Source organism: Bufo bufo, chromosome 7 (assembly GCF_905171765.1).
Source record: "Bufo bufo chromosome 7, aBufBuf1.1, whole genome shotgun sequence".
NCBI lineage: Eukaryota > Metazoa > Chordata > Amphibia > Anura > Bufonidae > Bufo > Bufo bufo.
This window is the reverse complement of record NC_053395.1, coordinates 25,881,460-25,899,160: the sequence shown is the minus strand read 5'-3', so window position 1 is coordinate 25,899,160 and position 17,701 is coordinate 25,881,460. Positions and strand designations below refer to the sequence as shown.

The 17,701-nt window shown below is 45.7% G+C and overlaps 1 protein-coding gene across 1 annotated transcript; it reads right to left on the bottom strand.

The window, feature by feature from the left end:
- Nucleotides 1-2,340: 2,340 nt before the first annotated feature.
- On the bottom strand, nucleotides 2,341-17,107 carry SLC5A11 (solute carrier family 5 member 11). The gene is made up of 16 exons (XM_040440990.1): nucleotides 16,877-17,107; nucleotides 15,463-15,630; nucleotides 14,111-14,182; nucleotides 13,642-13,746; nucleotides 12,076-12,135; nucleotides 11,888-11,992; nucleotides 10,750-10,855; nucleotides 10,576-10,656; nucleotides 10,148-10,353; nucleotides 9,468-9,603; nucleotides 9,239-9,346; nucleotides 8,030-8,180; nucleotides 7,277-7,445; nucleotides 3,493-3,708; nucleotides 3,217-3,358; nucleotides 2,341-2,885 (listed from the first exon to the last, which is right to left on the bottom strand). The coding sequence occupies exons 2-16, from the start codon at nucleotides 15,583-15,585 to the stop codon at nucleotides 2,677-2,679; spliced, it is 1,989 nt and encodes a 662-aa protein (XP_040296924.1). The 5' UTR covers nucleotides 15,586-15,630; nucleotides 16,877-17,107; the 3' UTR covers nucleotides 2,341-2,676.
- Nucleotides 17,108-17,701: the final 594 nt, after the last annotated feature.

The following is a 17,701-nucleotide window of genomic DNA, read 5'->3' as shown; positions in this document are numbered from 1 at the left end:
TATTAACCCATGATCACCCCATATAGACTCCCTGATCACCCCCCTGTAAGGCTCTATTCAGACGTCCGTATGTGTTTTGCGGATCTGCATAGAAGATTTTTTTTTTTTTGGCACAAGTTAGCGGAAATAGATTTTTATTTTTTTCTTACAAAGTCTCAAATTCCACTAACTTGTGACCAAATTTTTTTTTTACATGAACTCACCATACCCCTCACGGAATACCTTGGTGTCTTCTTTCTAAAATGGTGTCACTTGTGGGGTATTTATACTGCCCTGGCATTTTAGGGGCCCTAAAGCGTGAGAAGTGCCCTGTGAAATCCTAAAAGTACTCATTGGAATTTGGGCCCCTTTTTGCGAATCTTGGCTGCAGAAAAGTGTCACACATGTGGTATCGCCGTACTCAGGAGAAGTAGGGCAATGTGTTTTGGGGTGTATTTTTACATATACCCATACTGTGTGTGAGAAATATCTCTGTAAATGACAACTTTTTCCATTTTCTTTATACAAAGTTGTCAGTTTACAGAGATATTTCTCTCCACCCAGTATGGGTATATGTAAAAATACACCCCAAAACACATTGCCCTACTTCTCCTGAGTACGGCGATACCACATGTGTGACACTTTTTTGCAGCCTAGGTGCGTAAAGGGGCTGAAAGTCCAACGAGTACCTTTAGGCTTTACAGGGTTGCTCACAATTTAGCCCTGCCCAAAATACCAGAACAGTAAACTCACCCCACAAATGACCCCATTTCGGAAAGTAGACACCCCAAGGTATTCACTGAGGGGCATAGTGAGTCCGTGGGAGATTTTTTTTTGCCAGAAGTTAGGAGAAATGGAAACTTTATTATTTTTATTTCCTCAAAGTGTCATTTTCCGCTAACTTGTGAAAAAAAATTAAATCATACATGAACTCACCATGCCCCTCCGTGAATACTTTGGGGTGTCTTCTTTCTAAAATGGGGTCATTTGGGGGGTATTTATACTATCCTGGCATTCTAGCGCCTCAAGAAACATGACAGGTGCTCAGAAAGTCAGAGCTGTTTCAAAATGCGGAAATTCACATTTTTGTACCATAGTTTGTAAACGCTATAACTTTTGCGCAAACCAATAAATATACACTTATTGGATTTTTTTTTATCAAAGACATGTAGCACAATAAATTCTGACACAAAAATGTAATTATATTTGAACAATTTTACCAGAAAAAGTTAAAAATACACTTTTTTTTGAGAAAATTGCGGTCTATTTTGATTAATATCAGAAAAACGAAAAATCTCAGCAGCAATCAAATACCACCAAAAGAAAGCTGTATTTGTGAGAAGAAAAGGAGGTAAAATTCATTTGGGTGCCAAGTTGCATGGCCGAGCAATAAACCGTGAAAGTTGTGAAGTGCCGATTTGTAAAAAATGGCCTGGTCACTAGGGGGGTATAAACCTGTGGTCCTTAAGTGGTTAAGCTCCGGACACCAGGATCATAAGGAAGGGATTCCCCCGCCCCCCCCCCCCCTCCGAAAGAGCACCACACTTGTACAAAAGCCATGTCTATCGCTGAAATGAATGGGGCTGAGCTGCAGTACCGCACACAACCTGTGGACAAGAGTGGCGCTGGAAATATAATTTTGCTGGACAATCCCTTTAATTGCTTATTTATAAATTCAGGTTTCTTACTTTTCACCGTCTAAAAGTGATGGATTTAAAAAATATATATATAAATAGGTGCTGAATTCTGAGATTATTTCTTTATCTACAGTACCTTTATAGCGCCCTCATCAGGCCAGCCATAGAACAGAAAAGGAATACTGCTATAGGGCCCAGCTGCTTCCTGCCATACAGTTATGGTGTTCTCTCTCCTGCAGTCACCACTAGGTGGCGCTCACTGCATACAGAACTCCCATTGAAATTAATACTCTAGCTCCTATCCAAGAGTGGCCCTGTCACTTGGGCCACAATAAAGCTTAAGAGGCACGGCTCCAGCCAACCACTGGCCACAGTGGCGTAAACCATTGTGCCAGTAATTACAAGCTAAGTGCCTTTTCATAGGGCTGCCATCAACCTATTCCCGCTCCCCGCAAAAATAGTGCCAACACCCCACCATAGCTGTGCCAATAATGCAGTGCCCTCTATCACTGCCAGCCACACGGTGCATCATTGGTACTTACTTTTCCCTTTTCACATTTGCTACCCCTCTCTGACGTGCAGAGGGCCAGGCAGAACAGTTTCTTGGGCCATCTGTGTCACAGACTGAGGGCATTTGCTCCAGCTGTATACATCCATGTGTAGTGAGCTCCCTCTAGTGGTGGCAGCAAGCAGCTACCACTAGCCAAATAGAAGAATCAGTTCGCACTCTGCCACTTTAGTTTTATTTTGCAATTCCAAAAACTGAGTAACATTATTTTTATGAATTACAGGAATGTCTATCCTGTACAGATGTAAGTATTTTTTTGGGGGGGGCATTTTAGATTTTACTTTTTTTTTTATTTTCTATTTTTACCATATGATGTTAAATTCATGCCACACACCCTGCTCTGCGAGGTCATGGCGCACCCAACAGTCCCTGCTAGAAGAACGCAGTCTGAAGATAACGCTCTGCAGAACAACCTTCACATTGAATTCACATGACGGTACTGTGCTCTGCCCAAAAAGAAATTGCCCTGGGGGGGTAAATGTGTGTCATCGTTCAGCCAAAGTAGCCCCACAGGAAGACTGCAGCACTCGTGCAGACGAGGAGGTTAATGTTCAGGATGTTTTTTACCACCGGATTCTCATAGAGCAAAACTTCAGGGGAATCTTCTGGGGCAACCGTCTCATCCTCCTCGTCAGTATTCTTTTCCATCCCACATAACCAGAGTATGGCTTTCTTAAGGCGGATCCTGAAGGGCAGATGATCTGTAGGAGAGAATGAGTTCATACAATGATATCACTTCTGGGCAATGGATATGTCATACGGTATATATCTAGCACTCTCGCCTATGAAATTATTTAACAATTCTCTATATAAGGCATGTATACCTACTGGAAGATCAGACTACACCGGGCTAGTTTGTAGTCTGTAGCCATGGAGATGCACTGGTCTCCATAATGGCTGTATACATAAAACAGTAAGTATTTAATAAAAAAAATATATATATATAACTGTCCACAAGGTGGTGCTCTTACAATGGTTTTAGTTCCCTTGGTTCCATTATTATTATTTTTTCCTACTTAGCAGACATCTTACCTGTGGACTTGTCGCTACCATCATCTTCAGAGGGGTTCGTCTCGTCAGGGGTCTCTACCACATTGTTTTCTCTGATATCCCCTCTTATTTCTGGGCTTCCTTCTCTTTTACTGAAACGTGTGAACCAGGTGAGGCCACTGACCTTAACGATAAAGGATGCTGTCACATGACTCGTAATAGGTGGGGTGGGGGGGATTGTGTTGGAATTCTTGGGTGTGTAAATGGAGATCTAGATGACAATGTAAATATAACGACTGGATCGGGAGGATTTCTTACCATTTCCTTGGTAGGGGGCTTTGTCCACAGACTGACGAATACCACGACTATGAGAGTCAGCAATGCAAGGATCATAGAGAAATATAAGTAGTGTACGTACTTCACCACCGCCGGCCGCGTGTCAGGCTGATCGCAGCGGGGTGCTGCGTAGACAAAGTCCAGCACCATACGGATTATACCAACCACCAATCCTATGGTCAGGCCCCAGAATGCCCCCTAGAAAACAAATGGGATGTAAGTTACTTGGGGTCAGGGGACCCCTTATACAAAAAAAGGAGAGGCCCAAACCCATGTATTGCAGCACTTAAAAGGGTATTCCTTTCTCGGTAATGGCATTGGGGAACACCGCACCATGGGTATATGCCCAGCTGACACTAGCAAAAGAAAAGTGTTGGCTCCGCCCAGGTGGGCTATACCCCCTCCACAGCCACTAGGCTAATCAGTTTTAGTCTAGTGTCCGTACGAGGCAGACATGACCTGCTCTTTTTTCGCAGGTCTTGCTGCTTTTTATTGTTTTATTTTTATTCCTTTTTCTTTCTTCTGCAGGTCTCTGCCTGCTGCAGGATGGGGCTCCATCGTGGATTACCACTTTAGTTGCACCCCCTGCCAGTGCGTACTCGGGTACCTCGCCGGTCACCCAGTCCCCATGACTGCATCCCACCTAAGTGTTGAGTCTGCCGAAGGGGTGACCCTGCGGCGCTCGAAGACGTCGGACGGTGAGTATCTTGTGTTCCACCTTCCCCTTCTCATCGGGTGTTTCTCTCCTCTCACCTGTTTCAGGTGTAAGGAGGCTTGCTCTCTTCCTATGGTGACTGTTTTGATTCGTTTTTTCGGAGTATTCAGCCACCTGTGCCTCCCTGCTTCCTCTCTATCCTGGCATCTGCTCCTGAGCCTTCACACGGCATTAGCCACGGCAGGGCATGTCCTTGGTCTGTGACCATTCGGAGCGGCTTTCCTTGCCAAGTCCTTTTTTTCTGACTGGGTTCCTTCGTTTCTCGGCTTTCCGGAATTGACTTTCCTTTGCTTCTGGGTGTTCATCGGGGCCTTCCTTTTGCCTGCCCTCAAGGAGGTTGTTTTCCTTGGGTCAGGACTTCTGTCTTTTCCCAGGTATTTTCTCCTCCGACAGGCTCCCTTGCTGGCCCTTGGGGACCATCATATCTTCTTGCTGGATCTGTCTTCTTCTAGATCCTTTGCCTGGAGCTGTGGTGGCCGGAGTTCCGGCTGTGGTGGGGCTGCGGCTCCTGGGGTGCACACTTGCTTGGCTGTTCTCTGAACTCCATTGAAATGGGTGGGGAGGGCTGGGAGTCGCGGTTTCGCCGCGGCTGGGGTGCCGGGGGTTGGTCATCACCATCCTTGAGCATATTCTATATCTAGTCTGGCTAGGTCACTGCCAACGGTCGCTTTCTGGTGGTGATGTGCTCCTGTTTATCAATAGGGAACGGGATCTTTCCAGTTCCTCCCTCTGGCTCTCCAGTGGGCGTTTGTTCACCTTTGTTTCCACGCAGGACATCTGCCCTGCCTCTTCTCCTTTAGGTTTTTCTTTTTCACCAGCCTTTGGTTAAGCTTTGCCTTTTTCTTGCATTTGGGATTCTCTCCCAGGCATTTCTCCTTGGATTCTGGAAGTCTTCCACTGCTTATTCCTTGGGATTTTACCTGGTCATGGAACCTCTCGGCCCATTCCTTGTTTTCCTATCTCCTGTTGGGTCACATGGTTCCCCTACACCTGTACACCCAACCGGTTGCATGGCTGTTCTTTTCCCACCCTTGGGTACTGCTTTAGGATGTCCCATGGTGCTGTGTTCCCCAATGCCATTAACGAGAAAATTGGATTTTTGCACTTGCCGTAAAATCTGTTTCTCGTTCAATGCACTGGGGGACACAGATCCCACCCTTTTGTTTTTTACTTTCTCTCTCTCTCTCCGGCTGTTCTCTTGTTCTTTTTCTCTCTCCTACTGCGTTTGGTACAATCTGATTAGCTTAGTGGCTGTGGAGCGGGTATAGCCCACCTGGGCAGAGCCAACACTTTTCTTTGTGCTGAATGGCTGCAGCTCCTGCTTTCAACCTGCTGTGGGGAGGGCATTTTTAAGCTGACGGTTGACAAGTACGGTGGACCCAAGCACGGGGAACCTGCCCCTCAAGCCAAAGTGACCCCTGCTGTGTCAGACATGACTACCTGAAAAAACAACATGCAGCCGGATCAACTAAAGATCCCAAGATGGCCGCGACTCTCAACAGCATCGTGGGCTCCCGTGCTTCGGGACAATCCAACTGTGAGGACGACTGCGGAGAGGCCGGTGAGTCACAAAACCTCCTGATCTCCCGCCGCTTTATTAAATAAGCCCTGGAAGAGGCTTTAAACCCTATATACTCCAAGCTACAGGAGGTGGCCCATGACGTCCAACAGATAGGCCACAGGGTGGACTCACTGGAAGCCGCTACCATAGATCACAGTGCAGCGGTCACGCAATCCCTCTCACTGTGCCAAGCGCATATTAACCAGCTTTATTCTTCCCTGGAAGACCAGGAGAACCGGGCAGGCAAAATAATCTCCAGTTCAGGGGAGTTCCTGAATCGGTCTCAGCTGCAGACATCCTGTCTGCGATCATGAAGATAGTCGCCTCTTTACTAGGGGACTTTGATCCTTCTATGCTAATTATAGAAAGGGCCCATAGAGCATTACGCCCGCGACCTAAAGATAACGACCCACCAAGAGACATTATCAGTCGCTTCCTGAACTTTCAGGACAAGGAGACAATACTCAAAGCGTCTAGAGCAGCGCGGCCCCTATCCCAGATCTACCAGGACTTCTCTTTTGAAGAGTGGACGGAGAGAAGAGCCCTGCGACCCCTTAAGGCCCTCCTCAAGGAAAGACAAATTCCTTACAGATGGTCCTTTCCATTTTCGTTTATTGTCTCCGGTAAGAGGATCAACATCTCTTCATTCTCGGATCTCCCAGAGGCCTACAACGCGCTGGATCTAATGGACTGGGATAAAGTGCAGGACATCACCACACTACCATCTCTTCCAGTCCTTCAACCCTGGGAACTCTCCATTACCCCAAAGAAACAAAAAACCAAGAAAAGCAAGGACCCTGTAACCCCTAAGAAGCCGCCTGCTTCACAAGATGGTTCCTGATTTGTCTTCATCTAATCCACTTTTTAAACCCCTTAGGGGTCTCTGATCTGATACTTCCTCAACTCACCTCCTTTCTATATTTGTACTAGGTAACACTTTTCTTTTGCTAGTGTCAGCCAGGCATATACCCATGGTGCTGTGTCCCCCAATGCATTCATCGAGAAACGGATTTTACGGCAAGTACACAAATCCAATTATCTTTATCTGGATATCACTAGGATATGCCATTAATGTCACATAGGTGCAGTTCCCAACCGTTCTCGTATGGTGTGCTCTCCATTCACACTACTATAGGACTTCCAAAAACAGCCGAAACACCCACGGCAGTGAATGCACAGCAAATTGTTTGCTCTGCTTCACTTCGGGGGCCATGTTATGGAGATATGAGTGGGTCCTTGAGGTGGGACCTGCACCTATCTGGCATTGATGGCATATCCTAGCAATATGCTATCTGCCAGATGGGCCAACCCCTTTAAGTCCTTACTGCAGCACTGAAATGAATGGACTGTCTATGTAATGCACAGAGGTAGTGGTTTCTCTGGTGGCTCAATTGGGAGGACCCCTTCCATTTAACACAGAGTGCCCCAAAGGGCATTTGAGAAGGGGTTGTGTACAGACCCTTTAAATGTTGCTGTAAATCATCTCTTACCTTTTCATTGGTCCGTTTCCAAAAGCAGCCAGCGATGAAGACCACAGCCACAGGGGGCTGTAAGTAGGAACTGATAGCCTGGATGTAGATGAAGAGCTGACCACCCTGGCTGGCCTGGACCAGGGGGATCCACAGAATGGACACGGCCACCAACACCAGCACAAAGACCCTGAAATAGTGAAGACTTGGTGTCTGATTTGCAGGCTACAGAGCAGGAGGAGCTGAGCAGACTGATATTGATTCCCTAAAACTAATTTTATACATCCAATTCCCTGCTCTTTCGATGCTTAGGAGTCCAGTGGGTGGTTCTACTCAGTGATTGACAGCTATCTGTAAACACAGTCATACAAGGATGGCTGTCAATCACTCAGTTCCTCCGCCCACTGGACTCCTAAGCCCCAAATGGGTAGAGAATTAAAGGGTTATTCCCACTGGGGGCATATCCTAGTGATATTCCCCGATGTCTGATAGGTGCGGGTCCCAGAGATGGGAGCCCGCAGAGAGTCAGAGGGCGCACCGCACATGCACGGTCGCCCTCCATTCATTTCTATGGGAGCACCAACAATAGCCGAGTAGCTCACTCAACTATTTTTGGAAATCCCATTAAAATGAATAGGAAGCACTCCATTCACTTCTATGAGGCTTACGGAAATAGCCGAGCCATTGGCGTTGCGGGCTCCGTTGTAAGGAGTGGTGAGCAAAGCCAAAGTAGGAGCTGGATGTAATATAATAGCAGTAAGGCTGAGCCCCTACCTCCCCACGATCATCAGCTCCCACTCCGTAGAGCGTGGGCGGATGTGACGCCACAGATCCATGGTGAAAATGGTGCTGGCACTATTAAATATGGAGGTCAGCGAGGACATGAGGGCAGCGATCATCACTGACATCATCAGACCTCTCAGTCCTAGGGGTAAAGGCAGAGGAAGAGTTGCAATTACAATTTTTTACAATTTCCCGCTTAATCTTATTAACCCATTCTGCTGGCTCCGCTTCTGTGGTGACCTGAGAGCATCCCATCCATAATGACATCATCACTGATATGATATCAGCAGGTCACCATAAGAGGAAGATGCGGAAGAAGATTATTATTTTGAAGGCTAATATATAACAGAGTTTATAACTTTTTTTTTTTTCTTAAAGGGCATCTGTCAGCAGTTTTGTACCTATGACACTGGCTGACCTGTTACATGTGCACTTGGCAGCTGAAGGCATCTGTGTTGGTCCCATGTTCATATGTGCCCTCATTGCTGAGGAAAATTATGTTTTAATATATGCAAATGAGCCTCTAGGAGCAACGGGGGCGTTACCATTACACCTAGAGGGTCTGCAACTGCTGCGCCCTCTGCACTTTGATTGACAGGTCCAGGTGTGAACACATATACAATGCCTGGTCCTACCAATCAAAGTGGAAAGGGCTGGGCAGATTCAGAGTGAGAGCAGAGCCTCTCGGTGTAACGGTAACGCCCCCGTTGCTCCTAGAGGCTCATTTGCATATATTAAAACATCATGTTTCTCAGCAATGCGGACACATATGAACATGGGACCAACACAGATGCCTTCAGCTGCCAAGCGCACATGTAACAGGTCAGCCAGTGTCATAGGTACAAAACTGCTGACAGATGCCCTTTAAAATGACCACACGATCTATAACAGTCTCCTCTACTATGTTGCCCTATCCATGGGAGGGCAGTATATAGTTTTAGATTAAGGCTATGTTCAAGTCCATAGACCAGAAATGCGATGTGCATAGGGCCAGATAGAGATGTAAATTCTGATCTGAACGCACAGTGTGAATATGGCACTGATCGGCAGCTTCCCCCAGTGTGCGTCTATACACAAAGCTGTCAATCAGTGTGGGTCGGCCCTAACCTACTGCTCTGCTCCGTGGCGCCCTCACGCTGCTCTCAGCTAGGGTGGCATAGTAGGGGTGACAGGCTTCCATTGCCATAGCTGCTGTCTTACCTGTCGGCAGTAATTCGATCACCATTTTGGGGTAGGCAATATCGGAACATCCAGACGGGTTACCACAGATTGACTTGCAGAGTTCGGGATCTGCACACGCTACCTGATCTGTAATGGATGATAAAGCCAATGGAGAAGTGAACCGGACCCCCCTCCTCCAGATCAGTGGAGCCCCAGATACAAGACCCCTCCAATGAACTCTACCGTCTGGATTTGGCCACGATTTTACCTGTGAAGAGGACCCTGCTGATCATTCCAGGAAGCACCATCATAAACAGGGGCAAGAACTTGATGTAAGCCGCCAGCAGGGAGCCGCCCTTAGCGTGGGAGAGGTTCTTAGCGGACAGGGATCTCTGCACAATCACCTGGGGACACGAGGACCAAGAGCATTCAGCCACATCATCCAAGTCAAGATCTCAGCGCTTTACAGGTGATCATGGCCATAAGCTATAGACATTGCACGGATAACGGTCGCACCCGGTGCCTGACAAGCTCAAAGGCTCCACCGGTTATTTCACGTGATAGGTGGTAGGCCTGTTAAAGATTTTGCAGATATAGACAAGCCCTGTGCCATGATCTCTAGGTACGCAGCTAAATTCAGATCCACCATTCTAGTTTTAGCTCCATAATTCTGTGGCGATTCATCTCCTAATTTTCTGACTTGATAAATAATAGCATTCTGACTGCCTGGAGTCACCACTAGGGGGAGCTCACTGCTGATGGATTTATACAGCTAATATTAAACCCAATGGCAATGGCAGAAGTATGTATGCAGTAAGCTCCCTCTAGTGGTGGCTCCGAGTGGCCATTAGCAAATGGAGGAAGCAGTTCAGGACCCGGCTCCTACTTATATAAAGACCTCCTGTCCTCTCCATGTGTCCACACTGACTTGAGCAGGGCCATATTTACCTGATCTGTGCACCAGTACCAGATAGATGGAATGGTCATCCCCACCAGGACACCAGGCCAGGGCAGATCTGAGTAGACTGGGTCTCTAAAGAGGTGAAAGGCATCTTCTCTGGGGACCCCACAACTGCTGTTCTCCGTGCGACTGGATGGGATCGCTGTGAAATATAATTTTTCCAGCTCTGCATAGCCGCCAATCTCTATAAAGCCTGAATGAAAATCAAGATCAGGTCGTCAGGGTTCACTTTTTATATCAGTCCGGATGCAATTAATATATACATACCGCCTAAGACTTCTCACTGCTGAGGGTTTGCTACAGTGGTATATCTCCTACTCTGATAGTTTGTTACAATGTACCAGATAATTTAGCTCATGTAACGAGCGCTCTAAAATTTTAGGCCAGGGCCAGTTTGCAGCTATCATCTACTTACTAAAGGCCATGAGAATAAGCGCCCCGATGATCATGATGACTGTCTGCAGCGTGTCTGTATAGATGACGGCAGCCAGGCCTCCTACAATGCAAAACGTAAACCGGGTAGATGGGTCAGACCAGACTAGACGTGGATCCTCAATATCATGGACGCTACACGCTCTGCACAACTCACCGGCCACGGTATAGATCGCAGTGATGACAAGTAATCCGATCACAGCCACATAGAGATCCCAGTGGAGAGCCTGCTGGATAAATAGTGCGCCCGCGTACATGTCCACCTGCGGAAGAGTCGACAGAAGCGTCCACACTTGTGTAAAGGGGAGGACTGTTCAGAGGGCGGTTAAAGACTATTCCTATATTATAGATCCGACATGCAGTCATATTTCTAATACAGAGTTCCAAATCCCCTGCACAAACAAAGCAGCAAATGCTTAAATTCTGTTTGCCAGCAGCCATCACTAGAGGGAGCTCATGAGCTTATAGCATAAGGACGTACTATTGAGTTCAATTTATAAATATCATACAGTAAGCTCCTGAGCTCCCCCTAGTGGTGGCTGCAAGGAGACAGAACGTTATCATTTACCTCTATGTCTATACAGGGGAGCTCTGTATAAGGAATAATGGAGGAATGATATATTGAGAAATGAAACAGCAGGGACTTAAAAAAACAACATGTTTTTTTTTTTTTAAACATGGATATTCACTTGCCACAACAGCCCCCATCTATGGCAGCAATGTCTCTTGCGCTGGCACTCACTCCGCAGGATGCTTATAAACATCCTCCCAGTGCTATACACGCTACTGGGATTTATAAGGTACTGGTGGTCTACAAAAGGTTAGAATTGATTTATTTTATAAGTATTGCCACTACTAAAGGAGCTGTCCTCAGGATAGGTCGTCCATATCTGATGGTGGGGGCCGACTCCAGGCATCCAGTGAGGCTGCAGCGTGCCGCCTGGTGAATTTACTAAGCACAGCGCCATATATGCTATAGCTCAATAGCAATGACTTGAATGGGACTGATCTGCACCTAGACCATGTGATCAATGAACGTGATGTCACTGGACTAGGAAGAGTCCTCTTCACACAGCCAAACAACAAGGTGCCTGGAGTCGGACCTACAACGATATCTTAAGGATAGACCATCAATTTGAGAATCTCAGACAACCCCTTTAACTCTGTGATCATTTATCATTTCATTGGGAATGGGTGTGGCTTATTCTTATATAGGTGTGGTATATTCCTGTGTAGGCGTGGCCTGTAAGCATGGGTGTGGTTTATTCTGTCCTGCTTTTCCCATTGGAGCTTACAGAAATCTTGGTGAATATGTAGATAAACAGGTAAAGGATAGCGAGATAAATCTGGATCCGTTTTCCTCCAAAGCGCCTCTGTAGATACTCGGGCATCGTGGTGACCTGGGTACAAGAGACGTAGGTGAGGTGACATCACCACTGATCATACACATGCTATAATGACTGCAATTAATTAGATTTCTTACCCCAGCAGATATATAAATAGGGAGAAACAACCAGGCCAACACCAAGACACAGAAGAGACCCTGTGGGGGGAGAGATACAGCTTACATACAATAAACACAATGGGGGGGGGGGGGGGTCATTTATCAAAAAGGATTTTGGTCTTCTCTTCCGCCTCGTATTTCTTTCATGGTTTATACTTTCTGGCATCCGTGGTGACAACACGTCAAATGTTATCCTGGTTATTAATTTAGTTTTTTAGTTCTGAATCCAAGTTTCAGATATCTTATTAGAGAATTATTAGATAATGGGGGGAGGGGTGCAGCCCGTTCAGAACCCTCATCTATTATCAAGAACATAGAGCACTACTGACTCTGGAGGATCCAGCACATCACTCCATTACTTGGACAGCCTATTGATTTTAATGGAAATCAGTTTTAACGAAAATTTTAAGATTAAAAAATAAATAGGCTTACACAGGCTAAGTGATAAAAAATATACTGTAAATTAAGTTTAATTAAGGGGATAAAACTTATAAAATACCCTTACAACACAGTTACTCAAAGACTATAGCAGATAACTAGTGGTCCCAACAGCAGGAAACCCTATGATCAGCTTATTTGGGGTTCACCCACTGCAGAAGACCCATAGCACCATAACTCCTCATTCAATACTAACCTTAAATATTCTACTCTGTTCCCACGTGCTGCTTTGGACGTGTTTGGAGATTTATACAGAAAGTTTCCCCCTGACAACTACAACTGTAAGTTAAAATGACACAGTGACCAGTAGGTGGCGCCACCGATCAAGCATAATAACCAGGAGCATTTCACAGGCCATTGCACTTTATAATGTAATCAGGGGCTTGTTAACAATATCATGAATACTTGGCAACTAAACTCCAAATAACGAGCGGGTGACAGTTCATTGCTCACACGGGTCCAGATAATCAATCACCTGCCTTATAAACATTAACAGCTGTGACCAAGAGTCACTACTCTCATCTTGTGCATTCTACCGGCTCTGTCCTTTACTCCATTCTCAGTAAGGTCCATGGAGCAGTTCTTATCTTTTGTGTCTTCTTTTCCTTTTTAATTAGATAATTACTCTATATAAATAGCTGGTTCAATTCTTACACTGCATTACAAATCTTGTATTCGTTATACTTCAGAGCTGCAATCACTATTTTGCTGGTTATTAGACAGTAAGCTTGTGGAATGATACACCTCTAACAGCAATGCTTTTTCCTACATCGAATAACTGTGCAGAGAGAGAATGCAAATCACTATTCACATGAGCGAGTTTTCCGCACGGGTGCAATGCGTAACGTGAACGCATAGCACCTGCACTGAATCCTGACCCATTCATTTCAATGGGTCCGTGTGCAACCCACAAAAAAAACAAAAAAAAACGGATCGGACGCGGGCCCAAACAGCAGTCGTGTACATGGGGCCTAATCTGCACGGTGTGCGTTTCACATCATTTGTGTTCCTGGACTTCCTACAATATAAACACTGTAGCGGCAGTGATTTCCCCATATCTCATCCTGCAGGTGGAGCGTTCCTGGCAGAGGTAAGAGATGTACTTACATTCCATTCGTAGGCTGTGACCGCAATCCCGGAAGCTGCTCCTGATCCTGCAAGGCCAATGAAATGCCCGCTGCCCACATTACTAGCAAACAAGGAGGCCCCTACCTGCAGACAGACATGAGAGGTATAGATGTGACTGTACACACCCGCATGACCAGAAGAGGGGAACAAACATGTCTGAGCTATCAAAAATCATAGGAAATGAATGAACCTTACACAATCCATCAGTCATAATGAAACAGCGCCCTCTTGTCCACTAATTGGTATTGCAGCAGTCCTTGAATGGGGCTGAGCTGCAATACCAGGGGCGACCTACAGACAAGAGGGGCAGTGTTTCCTTTGTTCTAATTTCACGCACCCCCTTTAAAGGATTTGTGGCTGTAATGGAATTAAAATCCTGGCTCAGCCAGTAGGATTTGGAATTTTCCCAGTGGAAATTAATTACATTTACCAGTAGACTGATACTTACAGGCCACCATACCATGTCCTTTCCTGCCAGGAAATAACCCTTCACTGTGCTCCTCTTCGTGCGCCACATGGACTGTCAGAAAGAAAATAACCTGTTATACGTGTTCAGAATTCTCCAACCTCCTTACAAGAGACATGTAGGATTTATCCTTCTTCATGACTTCAATGCATCTAAAATAGCAACTTTGCAAATAGCCTTCATTAAGGCTATGGACACCTTCGGGGGCATTCTTTTATTATTATTGCACTGTACTCATTTTGAGCTAAAACACATTTTTTCAATTGGTCTTTATTAAAAATGTTGAGCCCCTTTCCCTGTACAGCCTTGAGATTCTCTAGTAGCATGCTCTGTATTTTTACTCTGTTCCATCAGGCAGCTCAGCTGATGGCTCCTTATCTCTGACCTTATAAACACTCATTATAGCTAAATTATTATCTTACTGATAAGAATGTGGTTTAAACAGGTGTTTATAACCTCTCAGTAATTTAGAGATAAAGTTTATTAGATGACTGGCACAAATTGAAATTAAAAGTAACATTCACACAGTTAACCCTTTGTGACAGAACAGCTGAATATTTTTAATAAAGACCAATTCAAAAAAAGATTTTTAGCCCAAAATGAGTAAAATGCAAAAAAACTGCCCCAGAACGTGTACATAGCCTTAAAATTCTACCGATTTGTGCATACAGGTCCTATGCAGACCTATGTGTCGTCATGGTTACAGACTACAAAGCAAGTGCAGTCACGTGTTACTTCTTGCCTTCTCTTCTTGCAGCATATTACGGTGGTATAAGAAGAGACTGATGGAGGAGAGTGAGGCTGAGGGTTACATGGCGACACGTGTGGTGTGTTAAGAAGATCACAATGTCACGTTGCAACATCACGCCTAATGATTGTCTATGGGGATGTGTTGCGGCTCATGCCTTTACACAACCGCCACAGCACTTTTGGATTTTTGGTTACAGGTCGCGTAGAGGGCAATGCGAGTCACGTGCAACAGTGATTTGCTTGCGACCGGTTTACGATTTGGCAGGGGGTAGGTATATCCAAATTACAAAGTTAAAATAGGGGAGATAGCCGTCATGGTCACACAATGCTGTGTAGCTGTAGCCTTAAAAGTGACTGCAGGGTCAGACTACATACAGGATTTGTTTGTAGTCTGTAACCATGGAAACACACAGCTTGGCATAGGAGCTGTATACAGAATACAGTAGGAGATTTTCTTCACTTTGTAATTTAGATGCATTGGAGCAATAAAATGGTAAAAGTATACACACCCCTGAGAGGTACCAATGTTCCTAAACTACAGGTGCCACTCAATACGAGTAGGAAAAGTGCTGCGGGATCCTTACCCATAAGCCAACTCCTAGTACAAAGATAAAGTACAATACTAGGACCACAATGTCCACAACTTCCAGAGACTTCTTGGGGAAAAGGTCCCCCGTTCCGTTATTCTGGGGAGTAGTGGTCTCCATTGTCCGGGATACAGGGCTGATAATTCTGGGTAATCGGCATGAAAGCTGCAAATAAAAGAAATCATAAAGAGGAAACTTTTATAGCTATAAATGACAGGTTAATCTCTGCCCGTTGTGTTGTAATCAAGTGAAAGTAGGTCATTAGGCGTGACGGGGAAAGTCACAGACCAGAAACCATCGTCTTCTATAGGGCTCAATTACCTAATGTACGAGAGGTGAAAAAGGAAGCTTTGTGATAGGAACAGCGCCCCCCCTTATCCATAGGGAGTATGTGTCACTGCAGCACAGTTGAATATGGCCATGTTGCAATACCAGACAGTTCTCTTGTCTTGACAACCGTCTTTTCCACGCCACTTCAGGATGTAGTTAAAAGAAGAGTGCAACACCTTTACCTTACTAAATCCAAGATCCGGAACTAGTACATCTCCAAGACCGATGAACATCACTGGCCTAGGATGAGCTGCCTTCTCAAACAGCTGATCGGTGGGGATCCCGGGTGTCAGACCCCCAACGATCCGATACTGTTGACCTATCCAGAAGATAGTTTCTGAGTATAAAGCCTCATGCACATGACCGGTGTTTGGGCCCGCGTCTGAGCCGCATTTCCTGTGGTTCGGATGCGGACCCATTCACTTCAATGTGCTGTCCGCATCCGTGGCTCCGTTCTGTGGCCCCGCAAAAAAAAGAACAGAACATGTCCTATTCTTGTCCGCTTTGCTATTTCTATAATGGGTGACCCGTTCCGTTATGCAAATTGCGGAATGCACGCGGACGGCACGGACGTGTGCATGTAGCCTAAAAAAGGTTTAAAAACTCTTAACTCTTTGTCGCATTCAATATAATATAATGCACAGTTATGGATTGCTTTCTCACACTTTTCAAGATCTCTGCCTACTGACAATGAATGGTGACACATTCATGATTCTGATCACACAGCAATCCGGATACATTTGTGCGAGCGGCACACGTTTAGGACAGGCTTACAGCCTCTGGATGTACACAAGAAAGTTTCCACTCATCAGCAGCAAGCAGATATCTTGAGAAATGTGATGCACCCGGCATATTAGAACATTTCCAGATAATACATCACAATACCAATATAATATATAAAGTCGCCGACTAAACCGGACACAGAAAATCTATTATCATTAGTGCTGGGTACAATGGACCTTAGTACAGACGTCCCCCGTCACTTACACCCCACAATCCTATAGTGCAGGTCCACGACAATGGAGGACATTGTTCTGCAGACACAAGTTCTACCCATCGGGAGGTTGTAGCTGGCGCTTACCCAGTGCCTGCCAGATGCGTCTTCTCAGACCCGGGGCAGACGGAGAAAGGGGCGCACGCAGCACAATTCCTTTGGCTCGGAGACACTCTGCATCTGGGGTCAAACTCCAAAGTGTGAGGCTGTGGTTAAACTGTAAGAATGGAGGCGTGTGGAGCTCGTCCTGCGCCGCTCAGGTACAAAGCATCTCATCAGGTGGTGCCAGGCTGGCAGAAGCTCCAGGAAGCCCTGTGCACGATCCTCTGCAACCAGAGATGTGACATAGCCCTGAGGGAGGTGCTGCTCTTAATCACATGGCGATTGCTGAAATAATTGTACGAACAGGTGTTGTAATGGACGTATTGTTGTGCTTGTGTTAGGCCTCATGCACAAAAAACGGAAGCCGCCCATGTGCCTTCCGCAATTTACGGAACGGGCGGAACGTCAATATAATGCCTATTCTTTTCCGCAAAGCGCGGACAAGAATAGGACATGAAAAGGTTCAATATTCTAGGCTCAAAGTGTCAGACTCTAGTCAGCTAACTAATCCATACCCCCTGAGCAAAGGGGACCTCAAAATTGTGACTTTGGGGTTTCATAAGCTGTAAGCCATAATCATCCAAATTATAACAGATAAAGGCTTGAAATATCTCGCTTTGCCTGTAATGAGTCTCATTACTTAGGTTGCATTACTGAAATAAATGAACTTTACACGATATTCAAATTTTTCGAGTTTCACCTGTACGTGTCAATAGAAGAGGAGACCTAAGGAGGCTTCGTCTATCCTGGACTGCTGCCAGTAGAGCGGATTTTGAATGAAACATCTTGACTTGATTGTACAGAGATCTG

Coding starts and splice junctions, on each gene's coding strand:
- SLC5A11 (XM_040440990.1), bottom strand. CDS start 15,585: ATGGAGACCACTACTCCCCAGAATAACGGAACGGGGGACCTTTTCCCC. Junction 9,347..9,467: donor CAGCAGGGTCCTCTTCACAG/GTAAAATCGTGG, acceptor CATCCATTACAG/ATCAGGTAGCGTGTGCAGAT. Junction 3,709..7,276: donor GGAAACGGACCAATGAAAAG/GTAAGAGATGAT, acceptor TTTGTTTTCTAG/GGGGCATTCTGGGGCCTGAC.